General features: G+C 37.3%; 1 protein-coding gene across 3 annotated transcripts in view; it reads left to right on the forward strand.

Moving 5' to 3' along the window:
• ppp4r1 (protein phosphatase 4, regulatory subunit 1) overlaps positions 1–23510 on the forward strand; it is a 96036-nt gene that overhangs the window by 34617 nt on the left and 37909 nt on the right. For all 3 annotated transcript variants that reach the window (XM_051928870.1, XM_051928871.1, XM_051928872.1), the window contains 5 exons: positions 3736–3843; positions 4165–4230; positions 5578–5736; positions 8421–8551; positions 10587–11245. In XM_051928870.1, coding sequence (XP_051784830.1) covers positions 3736–3843; positions 4165–4230; positions 5578–5736; positions 8421–8551; positions 10587–11245 — 1123 coding nt within the window. The remainder of the gene's footprint in view (positions 1–3735; positions 3844–4164; positions 4231–5577; positions 5737–8420; positions 8552–10586; positions 11246–23510) is intronic.

Here is a 23510-nt window from a genome sequence, read left to right on the forward strand (position 1 = left end):
ATATTATGGCCGGTCTGTACACTAGTACCATGAGAGTTATGAAGAGTGGATGCAGAAGCTCTGTTTTTCCCAGTTGATTCTGGGGTTCATCAGGGTGTGTTCTTGCTCCTTCTCTGTCCGATGCTTGCATGGATTGGGTGTTTGGCATCTGTCGGTGAAGAAAGAGTTACTGATCTTAACTTTGCTGACAATACTGTGATCTTTGCATAGCCAATGGAGGCTCTGATCGGGGGTGATGAGTCTTGAGTGTCTGGGCTTGCAAGTGTACGGCAGATAGATGGATGTTTCCGAAGGATGAGGACTAGACCACTTGTCTGCCTGGGGGGTTGCCAACCAGGATCCCACGCTGTTTCGTCGTGTGGTCGATGTGGCAACGCACTGTACCAGTGCGGACATTCCCTGACCTGACCCGGTCTGGCATTGGTTGGTGTAGATGCCCTGGAAGTTTTACGGCTCGTTTATACTTCAAGCTCAGAACACATACGAGCACGCATCAAGGCTGCCATGTGTTCACTGCGTTCATTTGACGCATCCTCTGAGCAGGTCCTCAGAAATTAACGCGATGCGTGCGCAAGTTGCAGTACCAGCAAAAAGTCGGGGGGCGCAGTGTAATAAAAGTAAGAACGTGACATCAGAGTCTCTGTTTACTATCTACATGTGACAGAAAGCCGCTATGCGGATCCTAGTAGGTTCGATCTGCGTGCTTCGATATTCGATGTGCTGAAGCAAAATGCCGACATACAAATGAAAAAAAGCAGTGCTTTTATATTCAAGCGTCGCATAGTCCCGATTGTAATGACACGATAAATTTTAAAAGTCTCATATACCATCTTTTGTGCCGTCTTTTTTTCTGGGACTTCCTCCTCACCTGACAGCAGCACAGAACACATTAAATTTATGATCTGCACATTTAGAATCCTAAGATTTATACTTGATATCACTTTCATGATGAAATGCATTAAAGTATGTTTGTTATATTTTATAGATAAATCGTTAATTTCGTTTAAATAATGAACACTGTTAATAATTATGCACATATGGGTGACACGGTGGTGGAGCCGTAGTGCTGCTGTCTCACAGGGAGTCACGTCACTGGTATTCCCTGCCTGGAGTTTACATGTTTTCCTGCTTGGTTTCCGCAGTGTGCTCCGGTTTCCTTCCAAAGATATGCAGATTTGGTGACACTAAAATGACTCATTAAATATCCTTTTCAGAGATATTGCGGTAGGGTGTCATTGGAATTTAATGTGTGTTCCAGGCAATTCACAACACAGCAAAGCTTGAACCTCTTCTCACCGTGATAATATCTCGCTCTGCCACCTGGTGGATTCCTCCAGATTTACGTAAAGTATGCGCGCAAGTATAAACAGTAAAACGCTTCCGTAGCAGGAGCGTCCCTTGGAGCATGCGTCGCGTGAAGTATACACCCAGCCCAGTGATGCATTTAGCTGACCATGATGATCCCAAACAAGGCGGTAATGCATCTTGTCAGGATACTTTTAATGGTAGATTTATAGAAGTTCTTTAGTAACTGGAAAGGCAGTCTGAATTCCCTGAGGTGTCTGAAGTAGTAAAAATGTTGATCTGCCTTCATTTCCAAGGTGTCAGTGTATTTGGACCAGTTTAGGTCCTCTGTGATATAGACCTCTAGGCACAGCTCAGGTCACCTCTTTGGCCATAGTAATTAGTCCAGTGTGTTTGGCAGACATTTCCTTTACCCTTCAGGGACACTTGAAATATGATTGCACCATTATAATCCAGTCAAATCTAGATCAGTTAGTCCATCCTCATTAACTTCAGTGCATTTCGAAGAGTTCAGAGATATTTGCAAATGCTTCTGTGATTTCTCTGAACTCTAGGCGAAGAGAACACTGCAGAGTTTGCTCATCACTTATTCCTAGATAGGCAACATATTTCAATTGCTTTTCTCCCTTCATAGGATAATATTGATAGTGATATTATGCTAGTATTAGTCATTTTGTATTTTTTTTTTGGTTTTGATAATTATTGAATACTACTCTATTGGGTATACAGTAATCCCTCCTCGATCGCGGGGGTTGCGTTCCAGAACCCCCCGCGAAAGGTGAAAATCCGATAAGTAGAAATCATATGTTTATATGTTTTTTTTATATTGTCATGCTTGGGTCACAGATTTGCACAAAAACACAGGAGGTTGTAGAGAAACAGGAACTTTATTCAAACACTGCAAACAAACATTTGTCTCTCTTTTTCAGAAGTTTAAACGTGCTCCATGACAAGACAGAGATGACAGTTCCGTCTCACAATTAAAAGAATGCAAACATTTTTTCCTCTTCAAAGGAGTGCGCATCAGGAGCAGAGAATGTCAGAGAGAGAGAGAGAGAGAAATAAGCAAACAATCAAAAATCAATAGGGCTGTTTGGGCTTTTAAGCATGCGAAGCCCTGCCGGACAAAGCAGCTGCAAGGAACAGAGCAATGTGAAGGTAGTCTTTCAGCATTTTTAGAGGAGCGTCCGTATCCTCTAGGCCAGTGTGTGAACAGCCCCTCTGCTCACAACCCCTCCGTCAGGAGCAGAGAATGTCAGAGCGAGAGAGAGAAGCAAACAATCAAAAATCAATACGTGCCGTTTGATCTTTTAAGTATGCAAAGCACCGTGCGGGAAGCATATCGCTTGACAAAGCAGCCACAAGTAAGCCCAGCAAGGAAGGGAGTAATGTGAAGATAGTCTTTCAGCATTTTTTGAGGAGCGGCCGTATTCTCCAGGGGTGCGAACGGCCCCCGTGCTCACAATATATTTGAGGAGTTTTATTTAATACGTAATACGCGCTCTGGTTGGGTAGCTTCTCAGCCATCTGCCAATAACGTCCCTTGTATGAAATCAACTGGGCAAACCAACTGAGGAAGCATGTACCAGAAATTAAAAGACCCATTGTCCACTGAAACCCACGAACCAGCGAAAAATCTGCGATATATATTTAAATATGCTTACATATAAAATCTGCGATAGAGTGAAGCCGCATAAGTCGAAGCGCGATATAGCGAGGGATTACTATACTTTCAAAATATTATGTTTAAGAAAATTGAACAACAGTTCATCACAGACCCACTACCACTAAAACACATCAATTCATAATGTTTTTTCATCACTTGAATTGGAATCTGCTGTGTATGAAATCTATTGCTCCATCACAAGCCTGTGTAGTCTTTAACTATATGAAATATGTTACTATTATAAAGCACATATTTATTGTAATCTATAAACACATGTAATTGCATTATCTTATTACTGTTATTTTTCAGTATTAATCATTGCTACAAAAATATTTAATAAACAAAAATGTGATTGCTGACTTGTGGATAATGTAAGTAAAAAATGTGCAATGCTCCATATTTCATATTTGTTATCTTGGCTTCCAAACACACCTAAATGTTACACCATGTATGTGTTTTTTTAATAATGTTTGTCTTGTCTGCTTTTGTATTCCTTTTTTATCCATTGTATCATTTTTTTATTTGATTTTCAACATTATGATCACAGTTCGTAATAAATAATGGTTATCTTTTTTTTTTTTTTTTTAAATAACATTTGTTAGATGCTTTTTTGAGTAGTGATTGCGGTTATAATTTAAATAGCTGTTCATAAGAAATGTTAAGAACAACATATAATGTCAAGTATTAAACAAATATTTACTTTTTAATCTAATATAACAATTTCAAGGTTTCCTAACTACATTTTTTTTTTTTTTTTTTTTAAGATTATTTGTAAAATGGCACCCATGGTGGGTAAAGATATAACGGAGAGACTTTTCCTGCCCAGGTTTTGTGAGATGTGTTGTGACTGTAGAATGTTTCATGTTCGTAAGGTGAGTATAAACAGCAGTTATTTACAAATGATGTTAGATTTTTGTCTAGTAACCTATTCTTTCTTTAATGACTTTTTTAAAATATTAAGAGAAGAGCTATTGAAGTTTCATAAGTTCATTAATTTTTTTTTTTAAAGAAACTAACATTCAAACATATGTTGTAGAAAAATGTAGTAAACTATTTAATTTCTATTTGGTTAAAATTAATTATAGGTTTTATGGAAGTAATAAACCACTATAATTTATAGGTTTGTATACAGTAGATGGATTATACTTTATTCACCTGCTATATACAATGATAGTTTTTTTTTTTTTTGTTAGGTATGTGCAGCAAATTTTGGAGACATTTGCAGTGTGGTAGGCAGAGAAGCCACAGAAGAGCTCCTGGTAAGCTATATGAATGTATAACATGATCTCTGCTTTGAGAGGTCTCTAAGTAAATTACAGTTCCTCAGTGTGACTGCTGTTGGGTCATACTAAACATTTCTAACTCCGCACATCAGTATATTAAAACTCATTATGTACCAGTGTCCTATTTAAAGGACAGCTTTTTAAGAACATAACTGTTCTATACCTCCATTTCTAATAACTTTGATATAATTAATTGTCTTTGGACATAATGAATTTAATTAAAAAAAAAGTGTTTACTTTTAGCTTGGGAGGAATGTTTCCATGTAAGAAAAACTAAACCGTTGTAATAGTAATAAAAATGTATGCAAATAAATTTACTGGCAGCTTAAAGAACCTCAGTCAAAAATCTCCTCTGTAGTGTTCAATAAGCAATAAAATAAAAGCAAGTCCAAAAGCATTTTGCTATTTTATATTAGTTATTTTACCTCCTGTTGTTCACTGTATTTGTAAGTAGAAGCCACCATTGACCATTTTGTCTTACATAGCATAATTAGCTTTAGGCTTGCTGAAATAAAAACTGAACATGTGGTCTGTACACCTTTCCCCCTTCATTCCCCCTTGCTGGAACAAGCATCAGACCATGTCAATTAAGCTCTGTGACTGCTTTCTTTTTGGCTCAGTTAGGTTTTACTCATTCCAGTGAGGAATCTTGCACTGGCTCCCAGCTTTGAGTTTTCTGTATCCTAGGATGCAACCCATTTCCTAATATTTCTTTTTCACCTGTCTAGTTTTGTCCTCCATAACTGGAAACTGACATGAAAGCCATGATGTCTTAAATCCTGCTTTGAACAGAATCCTCTGCCTTACCACACATGAATTATAGACTTACCCGAAACCTTTATTTTAATGGACTGGAACAGTGTTAACTTGTTTCTTAATAGACAAGTGTTATCAGTGTAAAAATATGGAGCAGCATATGCAGTAATGCTGGTGCTTTACCGGACATGGCCTGTTTAATTTCCTATCTGGAATGCCTTCTGGAGTTTTTTTTGCATTTGTCTCTTTCAGTTAAAAAGTTTTGTTCCTGTGTGTGTGTTAGGGCATTGTGCCCTTTGTTAAATTGGTCTTGCATCCTGCACTGGTTATTCTTTCTAGTGCTCGAATACATTTAAAAAGCTCTGACAAGGATAGAGTAAATGAAAAATGAATGCATGAATTTAATCTATTTGTTAGTTTGGCATGTGTTGCTTTACTCGGCATTGACTTAATGTTTACAAAGAACAGTGTCTGAAAGCTAAGCTTGGGCATCTTGGCTGTTGCACAGAAAGGGAAGCTGCAGGACCCTGATTTACTGTTTTTTCCACCCTCATTCTTCCTGTACAGCTGCCTAGATTCTTTCAGCTCTGTTCTGATAATGTCTGGGGTGTGCGGAAAGCCTGTGCTGAATGTTTCATGACAGTTTCCTCTGCAACATCTCAGGAAATTCGAAGGACAAAGCTCTCTGCACTTTTTATTAACCTCATCAGTGACCCTTCCAGATGGGTGAGTGCCATCTTTGGATCTCTGTAGTTTTTGGAAAAATGTAAAGTGTGATGCATAGTAGTGTTCCAGCTCTCAGAAAATGTATGTTGCTAATGTTTTATCAGCAGTTGTTTTTTTTCTTTTTCTTTGTCACCTTAGTAGCACGTCTTATTTGAAGGAGCTTGTAGGATGACATTTTAGGTGGTGAAAGTTCATGCAAGATTTTTAATAGTTAATTGTTTATAATATTTTAATCCTTAAAAATGACTGAACCACAGTTAGAAAAGAAATCTGGTGCTTTTGGGTGGGCAGGGTATTTTGAGTGATAAAATGAAAACAGAGAACCACACTTCTGGAGCAAAACCAGAAAATGACCATGTAAATTGAACTGAGTAGCATTGTAGAGTTTAAAATTCCCTTTTAAATGTGCTCAATCCTCATATTCCATATTTCTTTCTGGCTAATGCTGAGTCTTGATACATTTTCACTTCCCACACTCTCAAAGTTAAGTTCACCATTGTACTATGTGCAATTTGCCTTCTTGTTTTGAATGGTTCTGCTTCCAGTTCTGAACTCATTTGTTAAGGAATGTTCACTGTAACTCACTTCACTAGTTTTTCTCCTTGCTTCTGATATAAGCAAACTCTTTCATCCTGAAAAGACCAGACAGACTTTGAGTCTTTGCTCCACTTGTGCCTTTGATACCAGTATGTCATCTATTATTACTAGACAACTGGAATAAAAGTGGCATCTGCTTCATTAGGGTTGGACTTATGATGTAATTTTTAGTGTGCTGCCCTATTTCTGATGGTTTCTTTGCCACTAGATTGGAATGGAAGGGATGTCTCCTTTTTCTTTGGAATAGAACAGCACATTTTATCACATTTAATGGTAAAAGTCCGTGGAGAACATTCCCAGGTAAGCGACATGCATACTCAATTTAGTAATTTTCCTCAATGACCTTGCCCAGAATTTGAGTGAAAAACATTTCCAAGCACCATTGTGTCTGGAATACCAGTTTATTCTGAGTCATGTTGCTTATGTTTTCTAAGATGATCATCCTTTTATCTGTAGTACTGGCCATTTTGTTTTAAACGTGTAATACGGGTTGTTAATAGATGTTTCACTGACTTGAGTTGTACCCCAAGCAATATCCATTTTGTTAATAATTTTACTCTCCACTTGTTTTACTAAACTCTTGTAATTCTTACTTAGGCATTCCTTTATTTCCAGACATACTGTATCCTCTCATATCTGTTGTTCTTTCATCTTAATTATTAGCTACTCCAAATCAGATGCATTTTTTCTTCCATCACTTGTGCTGTGCTCTTATTGTTTGTGTAAAGGTTTGCAATTTAGATGATGAAAGACGAACCTCCTTGGTTTTGTTTTATTTAATGGACTGTATGTAAAAAGCCTTCACTGTTGATCCCACTTCTGTGGATGTCTGCCTCAGTGGCATTTGGACTTAGGAGTATGGCACCTATTAAAGGTGGAGCACATTGGCCAGTGACATGACTACTATATGTTGTTTGTGTTGTCCTAAATCTGGTGTTGAACAAAATAATTTGAAAGTAAAGAAGCCTTTATTAAACACCCAGTTGCTAAGTGGTTTAGGAACCAAGCTTAAGGTGATGTGTTGAGAGGAAATGGAACAGTTTCTTTTTTTTTTTTTTTTTTTTGGACATTCTTACCAAAATAAAGAAATATTTTGCTTTTTAATCAAACTCCATGAGACATCTATAAAGTTTTACAGTTAACAAATTAACAAATTTTGTCTTTCATTTAATTGCAACAGAATACCAGGGGTTCTGGATTCATTGAAAATGTTTTCAACTCCAATTCTAAAAATTGTAAAAGGTTCAAATTCAATCCCACCTTTAGTATTTGCTAAATTTCAAATCATAGCTTTTATGGGTCACATTATTATTTTGACTGGTTAGTAATTATTCATTTATAGTATTATACATAAATTACATGCAGAATAGGTGGTGGGTATTAAGAAATGTGAGATGAAAATTGCAAATATTGTGTAGTAAACTCTAGTAATTTTGCTATGAAGATAAATGAAAAACATTACTTCATAAAAAATCTTCTTTATTTAAATTTAAGTGATAATGCTCTTTTTGTAATGTAATTTCCACGCACCAGATATTCAAAACATATTGAGAGAATGAAGCAGGCAGATGTGCAAAGGATAATCAGAACTGGCAAGTATTGCACATTTTCAGAGAAAAGGAGGTCAGAAGTTGGGAGATTTATACTGGTTTTAGATTCAGAAGGAGAGGAGTTGTGATATCTGAGCTATGTTTAATGCTCCTTTGGCAGATCAAACTGTATTTCAGGGAGAAGCATTGATATGTTCCCTGCTAGCTATACATAGGAACAAATACTACATATTGTTGACAGATTTAAAAAACTTGAGCTATTCATGTCAAGCTGAAGAACTCTAAAATGGCAAATGAATATTTCCTGTCTAAAATGTTTATACAATTTCATTTAACATGTATACAGTTATCATACACATTTCTGTGTGTGTTTTTTTTTTTGGCCATTTTATAAAGTTTAGTAACATTCTTTGTAATGAGATCTATATAAACAGCAATTCAAATAGAAACAATGGTCCCAAAAAGAGTCGCTTCTTTACCTTTTTATTTTTGGATATTTTATTCAAAATGTATACTTAAACTTGCATTTAATTTTAGGTTCGTCAGGCTGCTTTTCAGTCTCTTGGCCAGTTTATTTCCACATTTGCCAGTCCAACAAGTTCTGGTCAGTACTTCAAAGATGGAAATGAATTACAAGAGCATAACACTAATGCAACATCAGCAAACAGGTGGGCCTTCATTACTGAGCTAAGGATTAGTGGCATGCAATAAATATAATAACTTAAGTTTACTTTTGCCTCACCCCCTTTTCAAAAAGCAACATGATAGTCATGAGTTATTGTGACTTTGACCACTTTATTAATAAAGTGATTTATTTGGTTCTATACATAGCTATGTAAAGCTGAAAGTTTCTAAAAACCACATAAAGAGGATAATAAAAATATTTTAGTCTGTGCATCTTTGTATAAAATGAAATATGTTATTGATTTTTTTCAGTCATCCTTATTACCTGCATCAGTATTTAAATAATAATTTTGATGAAGTGTTGCAGGTAATGTCTTATTGCTTGAGTGTAAAGTGAATGTGTCATATTTAGATCATGAATTGTATTTGAAATAGGGATGCTCCGATCAGTTTTTTTTTTTTTTTAAGGCTGAATTTGAAAATGATTCAGATTTGCTTTATATGTCCTTTAATTTTTTTCCCCCACACACACAAAGCTCCTGTCTAGCCAGTCATGTGCAACCCTTATGTTCTATATTAAAGTGGTATATTTATAATAAAATTGCAGTCCACAGGTGCTACCTGTTCATTTTTTATTAACAAAATGAAATTCTATAGACTTATTGTTCAGTGACCATAAAGAATACTAAAATAGATAAAATGGTCTTAAAATATACTTTTTAATAGTAATATAATAAAATATAATAATATATAATAAAACATGCACAAAAACATTTACCAATATTGCACGTGCCATAAAAGAAAATAAAATTCTTGTTATTATTGTAAGCCACCATTTTTATCAAGAAGATATAAGGCTAATTTGCTTAACAAGTTTACATATAAAATCAGCACATTTGGCTAAGGATCGAGGAGAAATTCGTCTTTGTCTTTTTCTAATTACAAATGAGAGATGCAGTACTAAACAAAAGTGTGTGTGTGCGGTTTTTTTTTCCTTCTTTTTTTAAAAACAATGCACAGTTTTGGGTGGCTTTACAGACCTTTCCTCCTCTCTATTAAGCATACCTTTCAATCACTAAGGATCCCACTCCCTTGCTGTTTGGACCTTTACACCTACTTTATTGCTCTCAAATCTCTTCATGCTCTTTAATGGTATGTATTTGATGGCATGTACCTAATCCACTGCTTTCAAATCTTTTAGGCAGGCCCTGTCCTCTGCTTTTTGGTGTGATAGTTTGTGCACCTCAGGTACTGGGCTGGTTTCTTGCACGACTATGTGAGTTTGGAGCTGTCCTTAAGCTGCAAATTTTTTCAGGACCTGGCAACCCTGCACGTTTTGTACTTTGTGCCTTGTAGTGTTAAGAAAGAGCAGTTACATTTGTTTTGTAATTCTGTTTCAAGAACTGGATTTTTTTTTTCCATAACTATTTTCACTTGAGCTGTCAAAAGCACTGTGTTGTATTTTACTCATCATTCCTGTTAACTGTTCAGTTTCATTATTTATTTTAGGCCACACATGCAAATGTAAGACTGAAGATCTGTATTTCTTCATATTTAGAAAATAGGAAATAACATTAGTTTGTGTTTCCTTATATTAAACAGTCAAGTGGCTAGAGGGGGAGACAGCAGTGTTTACTGACTGGCAGACACAGATGCGCAAAGAAGGCAATACTGTACATACAAACTTAAAAAGTATAGGAGAATTAAACAAAAATTGGGGGGGGGGGGGTGTTAAGATATTTTCTCGAGGTACAGCTATTTGTGAAATTGTTAAATTAAAAAAAAAAAAGTTTCCTTTGCTAATATTTCATACTATTAGAGTGAAGAAAACATACCAAGTTTGTACATGCTTGTCTATATAGTGTTGATGTTCAATCTTTTGAGGTATTTGAGTTATATTGAATATCACATTTTGATTCAAAATAATCACAATGTCAATTTAAGTCTATATCGCCCAGCGCTAAATGACAGTCATGTCCATCAAATGGTTTCAAGTTAATACCTGCTGTTCAGTTCAAAGTTGAAAAGTATTTATAGACACAACAGACTTTCCGTAGTTAACAGTTTCTTATCTTATAGTTCGGATCCAGGACCGACATCAAGAATTTCAGAAGAGTCTAATCCTGATTACTGTGAGAAAGGGATCCTTTGTACAAAAGAAGAACACCATCAACAGGAAACAGAAGTTAAAGAGGTCAACCAGCCTTATGTGATTATGCAGAATGTTCATTCTTGTGAAGCTGTAGAAAGCAATAATTGTCATGAGGACAACAGTCAAGAACTCTATGACCAGCAAGGCTCACTTAGTGTAATGCCAGCAGGGAACACCCAGGGTTATGATTTACAAGTTTGTTGCAACCCGCAAGGGCAGGACATCTTGCCCGTTGTAGACGACCTGGATAATTCAGACTCACTACAGACTTCTGAGAGCTCTAAGGAAACTTTGCCCACATTGTCTTCAGACTGTGTTCCCTCATGTTATAGAAGCAAAGTTGCAGCAAGTGACTCTATACCAGATCAAGAACTATACAACTCATTCCATTACTGGCGAACTCCTATTCCCCAGATTGACCTGGATTTAGAACTACTGTCACAAGAAGCAACTGAGGATACTCAAAAAAGCTTCCAGAATCCCATTTCTACAGAGAATATGTCTTCTATTAGTCGTGCACGGAGAAAGGAACTAGAGGAAATGATTGAAAACCTAGAACCACATGTGGATGACCCAGATGTAAAAGGTATGTACAGTGAAAGAGCAGTTTCTTTTAATTTAATTTACTTGTGCATTGTTCAGTGTTAAAGAATAAGAGGTAATCTGTGTGTTCATTTACACTTTGGAATAAAATACAGGTTTACTTTTATTTTCAGCTGTTATGATATTGTGCCATCTTAGTATTTGTGGCCCATCTTCAAAAATTACAATAGAGTTGTGTAGATTTGCTTATAATTTAATGTTGCTTAAACACTGATGTTAATGAACAGCACCCTGCAGCACATTAAAAAGAAAGCTTAAAAGTTGTAGATGTATTTCAGAAAGATTCATGGCATGTATCTGTAAAAGATGCATACTGTCACTAATATTTCAAATGTTGATATAATTGCTCAAGGCTCAAAAAGGTGGAATGTTGTCTCTGATCTTTTTATTTTTCATAAGTCTTTTTTTCTTTTCACAGACTTGGTGCTTACTTATTTATGCTTACTTGGAAGTGCTTGTGCATGCTTAATATGGCTTCATGTAGGCAGGTGCAATAAGTAGAAATTCCCCTGTAATGAAATGAATAGTTGAATTCATAATAGTAACTAAGAGATTGGTATGTCTTTTCTGCATGTATATTTTAGTTTGATGCCCATCTTCTCTTGTGGGACTTTATCAAATCTCTCAATTATAAAAGAAAATCCTGCGACGAGACATGATCTTGAAGAGATCATGAGTGAGTGAAGACTTACAGAAAATGTTTGACCTCTGTCATTGCCAACAAATGGTATACAGTAATCCCTCCTCCATCGCGGGGGTTCGGGGTTGCGTTCCAGACCCCCCCCGCGCGAAAGGTGAAAAATACGTGAAGTAGAAACCATATGTTTATATGGTTATTTTTATATTGTCATGCTTGGGTCACAGATTTGCACAGAAACACAGGAAGTTGTAGAGAGACAGAAACTTTATTCAAACACTGCAAACAAACATTTGTCTCTTTTTCAAAAGTTTAAACGGTGCTCCATGACAAGACAGAGATGACAGTTCCGTCTCACAATTAAAAGAATGCAAACATATCTTCCTCTTCAAAGGAGTGCGTGTCAGAGAGAGAGAGAAATAAGCAAACAGTCAAAAATCAATAGGGCTGTTTGGCTTTTAAGTATGCGAAGCACCGCCGGTCAAAGTAGCTGCAAGGAAGGGAGCAAGCATTTTTCAGCATTTTTTAGAGAAGCATCCGTATCCTCTAGGCCAGTATGCAAACAGCCCCTCTGCTCACACCCCCTCCCATCAGGAGCAGAGAATGTGAGAGAGAGAGAGAGAGAGGGGGGGGGGGGGGGGAAGCAAACAATCAAAAATCAATACGTACTGTTTGATCTTTTAAGTATGGGAAGCACCATGCGGGAAGCATATCGCTTGCAAAGCAGCCACATGTAAGCCCAGCAAAGAAGGGAGCACTGTGAAGGTAATATTTCAGCGTTTTTTGAGGAGCGGCCGTGTCCTCTAGGGGTGCGATCAGCCCCCATGCTCACAATATATTTGAGGAGTTTTATTTAATACATAATATGCGCTGTGGTTGGGTAGCTTCTCAGCCATCTGCCAATAGCGTCCCTTGTATGAAATCATTGTCCACAGAAATCCGTGAACCAGCAAAAAATCTGCGATATATATATTTAAATATGCTTACATGTAAAATCCGCGATAGAGTTAAGCCGCAAAAGTCGAAGCGCGATATAGCGAGGGATTACTGTATAACAAAGTATTGAGATGAACTTTTGTTATTGACCAAATACTTTTTTTCCCACCATAATTTGCAAATAAATTCTTCAAAAATCAGACAATGTGATTTTCTGGATTTTTTTTTTCTCATTTTGTCTCTCATAGTTGAGGTATACCTGTGATGAAAATTACAGGCGCCTCTCATCTTTTTAAGTGGGAGAACTTGCACAATTGGTGGCTGACTAAATACTTTTTTGCCCCACTGTATATTGGTTTCATTAAACTAATTTCAATCATTTAGCCAGGGTTCTCTCACATCATTCAATGGGTATAAAAAGTCTACACACCCCAGCCAAAGTGGCAGGTTTTGTGCGATTAAAAAGTGAAACCAAAAGAAGTCCTGTCAGAACTTCTTTAACCTTTATTGCAAACATTGCAATCCATACAAAGAAGGTGAAAACAAATCAAAGTTTTTAGAGGGAAAAAAATACAAAAACCTGCCTGCATTAGTGTGCACACCACCTAAACTGATCTTGGTAATGTTACGGTTGAGTCATATTTTCTCCACTTGATGAGGACTGTCTTCACCCTGCTCCATGAGATGTTTAATGCTTTGGGTACTTTTTTATATCCCTGTCCTGATTGATACCTTTCAATGATGAGATCTCGTTCATTTTTTGAAAGCTCTTTGCGCACCATGACTTTTGGAGTATTTTGCAGCAAAGAGGGTATCAGAATAATCCTACAGGAACAGCCAAACTTGATCTGATCTCAATCAACGACACTTTAATCAATGTCAGGTATATGCTACCTGCAATTTGAGATGAGACTTATTGGTTGATTCTGAATGCAGCCACATCCTTGAAGGGTGTGCACACTAATGTAACCAGATATTTATATTTTGTTTTCCTTTTTCAACAGTTTGTGATTTGTTTTCATCTTCTTTGTATAGATTGACATTTTGCAATAAAGTTGGAATACATTCTGACAAGATTTATCTTGGTTTAATTTTTTTTATTATACAATCTGTGAGTTTGACAAGGGTGTGCAGACTTTTTATGTCCACTGTAGTTGTACACGGTGTCTTACACTTCCCAATTCCATACTTACGATGTTGAGACGGATGTTTTAATTTAGTTTATTTCTAATTTTACTATGGCATTTTGCCAATATGCTATTAATTTTAAATTTATCTTTTAAATACTAATATTACTGTTCATTCATATACATTATCTTTTAAATGTTTCCTTGTGGTGGGTTGGCACCCTGCCTGGGATTGGTTCCTGCCTTGTGCCCTGTGTTGGCTGGGATTGGCTCCAGCAGACCCCCGTGACCCTGTGTTCGGATTCAGCGGGTTGGAAAATGGATGGATGGATGTTTCCTGTCCTAAACTCCATACCTCATTTCCATAATTGAACAGTTCTTCTCCTACACCACCTTATTTCAGCTGTTGCGTGCCTTAGCAGTACAGGTCCTATGTGTTCCCTAAGCTAACCCAATGTTCCTTTAACTTGTACCACTCTATCTTAGACCTAGTAATTCAGTCCTGCATTTAACCTTCTAAACTCCTCAGTCTTAATCTGGAGTCACCTTTGGAATAGACAAAATTTTACTCCTCATGCTTGAACCTAACTCTTTGTTTGTCTTGCGATAATAGCATTTTCTGGACCTGAAAATAATTAGACACCAGTAACTCCAGTATCAATGTCTGTCTGTGGACAGTGAGCAACTCTTATGTTGTGCCCATGTCCATTCATGAAACCAGCTGTCTGTAGCTTTCTGGCCTGAAATCTCCCTCCACTCCATGCTTGGGCTTCACATTCTTTCTTTAAAGAACACTTGACAGTTCATCTAGTCCTTTATTATAACACAGCCTAGCTCCCAGCTCCTAAGTTCAGCAGTTCTGTACTGTAAGTGTTTGATTATCAACATATTTTGCATGCTTCTAAAAAGTTTAACATTATAGAAGTCTAATGTTGTATTGGCCTCTACTGCTGACCTTCTCTAAATGCCTGTATAAACTATTAATATATTCATGCCATGGCCTTTGCAGCTCTTGCTCAGGGAGGGATGTGTTTAGATATCAAATTTCTTCTCTAATCGATGCAGAGTTTTCCAGTCACCCCGTAACCCTGTCTACTTGTCTTCAATGATGTGACAGTCAATGTTTATAGGCCTTCGGTCATATTCCTGTCTTTTTATTTTTTCCTGCTTTTGTTTGCTTCCTTACATCACTGTATCCCCAAACACCTTTCTGTCGCTTTGCCCTCTGTAATACTTTGCACTCACTTTAACCTTCTAACACAAACACAGCAGTCTACACTATATTTGATCAAATGTGCTTCCCTAAGGCTCACCAGCATGAGTGAGAAGCAATGTCTTGTGTCACCACTATTGTCTTACTAAATTTGGTTATTTACAGTCATATGAAAAAGTTTGGGAACCCCTCTTAATTCTTTGGATTTTTGTTTATCATTGGCTGAGCATTCAAAGTAGCAACTTCCTTTTAATATATGACATGCCTTATGGAAACAGTAGTATTTCAGCAGTGACATTAAGTTTATTGGATTAACAGAAAATATGCAATATGCATCATAACAAAATTAGACAGGTGCATAAATTTGGGTTCCCCAACAGAAATATTACATCAATACTTAGTTGAGCCTCCTTTTGCAAATATATCCTTTGAGTGTCTAGATTCTGGATGGAGGTATTTTTGACCATTCTTCCATACAAAATCTCTCCAGTTCAGTTAAATTTGATGGCTGCCGGGCATGGACAGCCTGCTTCAAATCATCCCATAGATTTTTGATGATATTCAAGTCAGGGGACTGTGACGGCCATTCCAGAACATTGTACTTCTCCCTCTGCATGAATGCCTTTTGTAGATTTCGTACTGTGTTTTGGGTCATTGCCTTGTTGGAATATCCAACCCCTGCGTAACTTCAACTTTGTGACTGATGCTTGAACATTATTCTGAAGAATTTGTTGATACTGGGTTGAATTCATCCGACCCTCGACTTTAACAAGGGCCCCAGTCCCTGAACTAGCCACACAGCCCCACAACATGATGGAACCTCCACCAAATTTGACAGCAGGTAGCATGTGTTTTTCTTGGAATGCGGTGTTCTTTTTCCACCATGCAAATGCCTTTTGTTATGACCAAATAACTACATTTTTGTCTCATCAAGTCCAAGGCACTTTGTTCCAAAATGAATCTGGCTTGTCTAAATGAGCATTTGCATACAACAAGCGACTCTGTTTGTGGTGTGAGTGCAGAAAGGGCTTCTTTCTCATCTCCCTGCCAAACAGATGTTCTTTGTGCAAATTGCTCTGAATTGTAGAACGATGTACAGATACACCATCTGCAGCAGGATGTTCCTGCAGGTCTTTGGAGGTGATCTGTGGGTTGTCTGTAACCATTCTCACAATCCTGCACATATGTATTTTTCTTGGCCTGTCAGACCTGGGTTTAATAGCAACTGTGCCTGTGGCCTTCCATTTCCTGATTACATTCCTTACAGTTGAAACTGACAGTTTAAACCTCAGAGAGAGCTTTTTGTGGCCTTCCCCTAAACCATGATACTGAACAATCTTTGTTTTCAGATCTTTTGAAAGTTGCTTTGAGGATCCCATGCTGTCACTCTTCAGAGGAGAGTCAAAGGGAAACACAACTTGCAATTGACCACCTTAAATACCTTTTCTCATGATTGGACACACCTCTCTATGAAATTCAGGGCTTAACGAGCTAATCCAACCAATTTGGTGTTGCAAGTAATCAGTATTGAGCAGTTACATGCATTCAAATCAGCAAAATTACAAGGGTACCCAAATTTTTGCACAGCCAGTTTTTCACATTTGATTTAATTTCATATAACTAAATACTGCTTCACTAAAAATCTTTGTTCGGAAAACACCCCAGTACTCAGATGTTCCTAGGAAATGAAAGACATACCACTGTTATCTTTTTTTGTTGAAAGTAAATTATTATGCAGGCTGAGAGGGGTTCCCAAACTTTTTCATATGACTGTACATGTCAGTGTCATTACAACTTTGAAGAATGGCAATTTGACATGCAGCATTTTTGACTAATTTTATGGACAATATGTGACAATATAGGCACAGTAATCAAAAAGTATGTTTATAAATATTAAAGTGCTGTTGATTTGAATAAAGAAATGCATGTACATGAAAAAAATTGTACTAGGTGATATAAAAATATTCTCAAAACCATTATGCATTTTTAAATTAACATTCAACTTTTATTCTGAAACAGTGGTGAGAGGCAGCTTTCCTTCAGCTGCTTAATTCCACTACATATCACTGCCTCGTGTATTTTCATGTTTTTCTGTTTGTAATTTTTCACTGGCTAACTAAGTTGAATATAATCCAGAAAAAAAGTATGCTTGAAGGACAAAAAGCCCTAAAGACATTTTAGCACAAACTGAATTTACAAAATTTTTTTTAATTACTTTTGATAATTTGGTATATGTTTGTACTCTAAAATGCTATGTAACAGTGGTGCGTCCTGGTTATTTTAAATGTTAGTTTGACTAAAGGCCAGAAGAGTACCACTGTATTTAAATTAAGGCCAGAAGAGGAGTTTCAGCTTCTTTTAGCATATTTCTTTATTGCCATAATAGCTTGTGTCAGTGCTCAAACCACTTTTTATCCGTAGTGTGGATTTTTAATAAACAGCATCTTTTATTACTGATCTTTAACACTGTTAACACAAACAAACTAATCCATAGTGTGAAGATTCAGGTTTGTTGCTTCCATATAAACAAGCCCTCATTTGAATTTGTATATTATTTTTCATTTGTCTCATTTCTAAATATAAGATGTGAAAAATGTATTTGTTAAAATTTGATTTACAGGGCAGTTTTAGCCATAGAAATGAGCAAGACAGTAAATCTCACCATACAGTGCATTAAGATAAAAAAATTAATCACTTGCAAAAACAAATATACAAAAAATGTTTTTATTAATGCTGGACCTGGTATTTTGTTTTAAAGATCTCAAATATTAATAAGTGATCATCCTCATCAGATCCTATAGGTAGCTCTTGCTCCTGTTTCAGCATTCCTGCCTGCTACACCTTCACCAGTGTTCATGTGTTAGCTGCAGGGTTGTGAGTTGGAATCACCGTTCTCTAATGTTTAACTCCCAGGCCCAGCACATCTCCTGGTGGTGGTGACGACATTGGCTTATTGGGGACATTTGTTCGCACTCTCTATGGCTGCCCTTAATGTAGTGTTGACCTCCAAACACTGCTCTTTATCTTTAACCACAACCAGTACCTTGCTTTCTGCAGCTCCTCTGCTAGCTCCCTAGTAGCCTTTGTTCATTTAGACCCAGTCATGCCAGCTCTGCAAAGAAGTTGAATGGTTGCTGTGCTGACAAAACCCATGCATCCAACTTCCACAGGGTGGATAGTTGCATTCCAGCTAGCCTCTTATTCAGTGATTAGGACCCTCTGTGCAGCCATCAGCCACATCACAATGTCTGTCATGTGGGTGGTGGTTGTGATCTCACTTGGAAAAACCAGCTGCCCCCTAAGGTCCAAGAACATTTCCCGTGCATTTCCAAGCATGAGTAAGGATATTGTTTTTCTTGCTGCACTCTTTTGGGTTTATGAATTGTACATATTTGGGTTTTGCCGTTTCTAAGGTGGTGTTTGCTTCTATTCTACAGTTCTGTAGAAACTTAGCTAGCTTTGTCGGGACCTGGTTGTGCTGCCATTATTGATAGGGTAGAAAGTAATTTTTGCCCTTATGGACTGAAATCTAAGAGCATTTTATGAAATGATACAAAATAACATTTTACCTTCTTAGAATATTGTAAGTGACTGTTAGGATTCATTAGTAGCAGAAGAAAATGACAAATTAATCAGTCTATATATTTGTTTCTTTTTTTTATTAAAGTCTAAATGCATACAATATATTGATACAGTGGTTTCTTAACTTTAAGGACTGATTTGCTGAAATCAAAAATACAGCAGTGTAGTGTTAGTGTAGTTATGTGTTATAATGAACACATCAAAAATACTAAGATTATAATCCATTATAGCTCAATTTGCATTTTAAAGGATGGATTTCACGATTTCAAATAGTGATGCTGCATAATCCATTGGACATGAAGCTAATATACCAGCAAGCATCCAATCAGCACTGATGGAGCAAAAGTGGTACATGTCACAGGCTGAGTGGAATTAAAAGATTGCAATGACCAGACATGTATATGAATTTAAAATAGGGACCTGCATTGCAGCTGATAAAGGTTAGACTGGAGAAGTACCAAGTTTGAAGAATTGTTGAGAGAGAAAGAAAGGTGTGATCTCAACAGGTTAACAGGAATAGGAGAGAGCAGTAGTAAAGTAAAACATCATTATAGTAGTATAAGGGTTCAGCCTCTGCAGCATTCCTGGAGTTAAGGTTTTTCTACCAATGCATTTAATTCATTTGAAAACCAGATATTTTATGGCCTATTAGTGTTTTTATTCTGCTATGTTAGATTAATCTTGCATTGAAGGTTTCTCCTTTCCTTGAATAATGTTTTGTGTAATGGAGCAGTTTAGTATTTGTCAGTTCTTCACTTCTTTCTGCTCTTTCTTTCCAGTGTTTTTTTTTTTTTTTTAAACCAAACACTTCACAATGAACATGTACAGTTTGAAATGGGACGTTAGATCGACTATTTTTTCTAGCTCATTCCTGGGAGACCACTGTGTTATCAGAGTTTTGTTACAACCAGTTTCATGGTAACTAATGTTACCTCTAATCTGTTTAATTAGCTGGTCTTTTTTTCTTACTCTTTCTTTCAGAAAAATGAGGTTGAGCAGGATTTGCATTTATAGGAAATTTAGAAATCTTTTTATTTTTGAGTTTTAAATGATTAACTAATTTTTATGATTTTTGTATTAACCTACCTTTTTATATGCAGTTTGCTCCCTTAATTGTAATCTAAGAAAATCATTTTAATGACCAGCAGAGGAAAGACCTCAGCAAATGACACTAAAAGGTGGCAGCAAGGATGCTTATTAGTCATTTAGAAATAATGGCTTAAATAACCAGAACACCAGGAACAGCAAAGTCAAACTTAAAATGATTTTGAAAGTCTTAAAACCAAAGTAAAAAACAGATTTCTCACATAACATATATAAATGCTTTCTATATTCCAATAAAATTTTGCTTACTCTAGGTTTTGTATTTATGAAATGACACCAAAACATAGAAACTGGGAAGTAACAGCTTACTTAGTTATGTCAGGAGTCCAGTTAAAACCAGAAAATGATTGGGGTGATAACTTAAAGCTACATTGGATCTCCAGGACAGGACCGCAAGCCAATTGAGGTAGATGGTGAACTGCTGGCTTCATTGTCATGTGCATTTCATTGTAAATTGGTTGATTGTTAAGTGAAGTGAAATGAAATCAGTAAATGCAGGTATTAGACTAAAAGAAGGAAATAAGGCTTGGTGATCTTAACAAACAAGTTAACTAAAATGAAGCATAGAGATTTTCCTTGAGCAATAAGTACTTCTTTGTCCGTAATTAGCTTTAAATTAATAAACTGGATTTGAACAAAAACCTGTAGCATCTATGGCAATACTTTGTGGGAGCAAACACTACCAATAATATAGGAGTATACAACTTATTAGAAAAATTACAATAAACCAGAATTATATCAGGAAAGTACACTAGTGCCTGTACATAAAAAGCAGTGAAACAGGCATGCATACCTTTTTCTTACTTTGTTTTTTAACCTCCTTAGCATCTATATATATATATAATATATATATATATATATAATTCACTAAGCCGACAGAACAAGCAAGACAACCATGGGATATGCACGGCATAGCCAACTGAACAAGCAAGACAACCATGGGATATGCATGGCATAGCCACTCCTGCTAACTCAGAGACCCGCCCACCAACGCGAAGACCATGGGATATGATGACAACTCACAGGGCCTTGCCCGCCGACAACACAGGGCCCCGCCCACCAGCAATTCACTGAGCAGCCGACCATGGCACACGCCCGACAACAATTCGAGCGAAAGCATTTGCCAAGAATGTTTTCATTAATCAGGAGCGAAAGTCGGAGGTTCGAAGATGGTCACATACTTTCGTAGTTCTGACCATAAATGATGCCGACAGGTGATCCGGCGGTGTCATTCCCATGACCCTCCGGGCGGCCAACCGGGTAACCAAAGTCTTTGGGTTCCACGGGGGGAGTATGGTTGCAAAGCTGAAACTTAAAGGAATAGACGGAAGGGCACCACCAGGTGTGGAGCCTTTCGCTTAATTTGACTCAACACGGGAAACCTCACCCGGCCCGGACACGAAGAGGGTTGACAGATTGATAGCTCTCTCAATTCTGTGGGTGGTGGTGCATGGCCGTTCTTAGTTGGTGGAGCGATTTGTCTGGTTAATTCAGAAAACGAACGAGACTCCCGCCTGCTAAATAGTTTTACGCGACCCAAGAGCGGTCAGCATCCAACTTCTTAGAGGGACAAGTGGCTTTCAGTCACGTGAGATTGAGCATTAACAGGTCTGTGATGTCCTTGGATGTCCGGTACTGCACGCGCGCTACACTGAATGGATCAACGTGTGTCTACCCGGCGCCGAGAGACGTGGGTAAGCCGTTGAACCCCATTCGTGCTGGAGACTTGGACTTGCAATTGTTCCCCATGAACGAGGAATTCCCAGTAAGTGCGGGTCATACACTCACACTGATTACGTCCCTGCCCATTGTTCACCATCGCTACTACCATGGTTGGGTGACTTGGTGGATTATATATAGAAAAGCAGCCGGAACCGCAAAGAACAATGAAAAGACAACTTGGCTCAGAGGTGCATGTGGACTGTAGCAGAGACAAAAGGGACTGAGGCGGTATTTGGAAATGAACAGTCAACGTGACTCACAGGTGCATGTGGACTGTACACAGACAAAAGCGACTCAGGTGAGGAGTTGGGGGCGGGCACATGAGCAGGCAGTGCGTACTGAACGATGATTGTATGTTGGTTCGTAGTGTGCATTGTTGCAATGTTACTCTTCTTGGTGGTTTATTAAATTATGGATTTTTCAAATGTTCATTCTTTTCCCTGTGCTTAATCATTAAAAAAGCGGCGTAATTATGCGGGTTGGCTAGTTGCATTTTATTTCAAAAAGCATTGCATTTTTTGCATGAAAAATTACATTTTTGCTAAATATCAAAAGTATAATAATGATACAAATAATAGTAATGATGAACAAAAAATTATATGAAATGAACAATAATAACAAAAATGACAGTAATAATAATACTACTAATGATGCCAAAACAGTATATAATCTCAAAATTAGCAAGGTGAAAGACGTAATCCAGTGTCACAGTTGGGACAATAATGGCGTGTTTCTTTTCAGATTTTCTTTCCACTTTTATCAGTTTTTGAGCAGCACACTGCACAGGTACAAGTCAGATTCTGTTTTTTTTCTGTGGGAGGTATATATTCAGCAAAATACCTACTAATAAGATAGAACTTTTGCCAAATCTTGCTCTTTTTGATGCGATGTACTGTATCCATGACAGTCAGCCCTTATAAGCAGTGAGACTCATCAATGCTGACATCATGGTCCACAATGTAAACGCTACAAAATTTTGCTACAATGGCCTGGTATATCTCTCAAATTTTCTTCAGTTTGGGTGCTGGATGGGTATTATCGTCAAAGTCTTCATTGTTGGTAAAGTGCAGATATTTCATAAGTGAAAACCTACACTCGGACATATCTATTATAAAAAGAAATCCTGTCCTGGAAAGCAAAAAGCAAGTCTACGATACGTGATCTTCTCGTAAGACATTTTAAAGACCCGCGAGACCAAAGACACGCCCTACTTACAATCTATCAAATAGGACAATAGGCAGCAAAACATTCAGTCTTATGAAGGATTTAAGCATACACAGATCCAGGGCTCTCAGCGCATATAAAGCGTATAAGGACAGTATGGTATAAATTAAATGTCGACATCTAAACGAAGAAGAGAGCAGCGCTGAGAAAAGAAACTCAGATGCGTTGGACAGAAAAAAGAGCAAAAAAGAATAATCGAGGTGCAAATTCAGAAAATAAGGAAAGTAATTAGCAGCCCGGAACAAGTGGAATTGAAAAAAAAGCACGTCCAATCTGGCTCAGAATTAAAAGACAATGAGTAAAAGAAAGTAGAACTTCATAAAGACGTTTACAAACGTTGGCACTAAACACATGCAGAGCAGGTTAGAGACTATGAAACCAGGGCAATTAGAAAGGCTCAAAAAAAAAAAAAAAAAAAAAAAAGCGCTATACAGTAATCCCTCGCTGTATCGCGCTTCGCCTTTCGCGGCTTCACTCTATCGCGGATTTTATATGTAAGCATATTTAAATATATATCGTGGATTTTTTGCTGGTTCGCGGACAATTTCTGCAGACAATGGGTCTTTTAATTTCTTGTACATGCTTCCTCAGTTGGTTTGCCCAGTTGATTTCATACAAGGGATGCTATTGGCAGATGGCTGAGAAGCTACCCAACTTACTTTTCTCTCTCTCTCTCTTGCGCTGACTTTCTCTGATCCTGACG

The sequence above is a fragment of the Erpetoichthys calabaricus genome, chromosome 6 (genome assembly GCF_900747795.2).
Source record: "Erpetoichthys calabaricus chromosome 6, fErpCal1.3, whole genome shotgun sequence".
Lineage (NCBI taxonomy): Eukaryota > Metazoa > Chordata > Cladistia > Polypteriformes > Polypteridae > Erpetoichthys > Erpetoichthys calabaricus.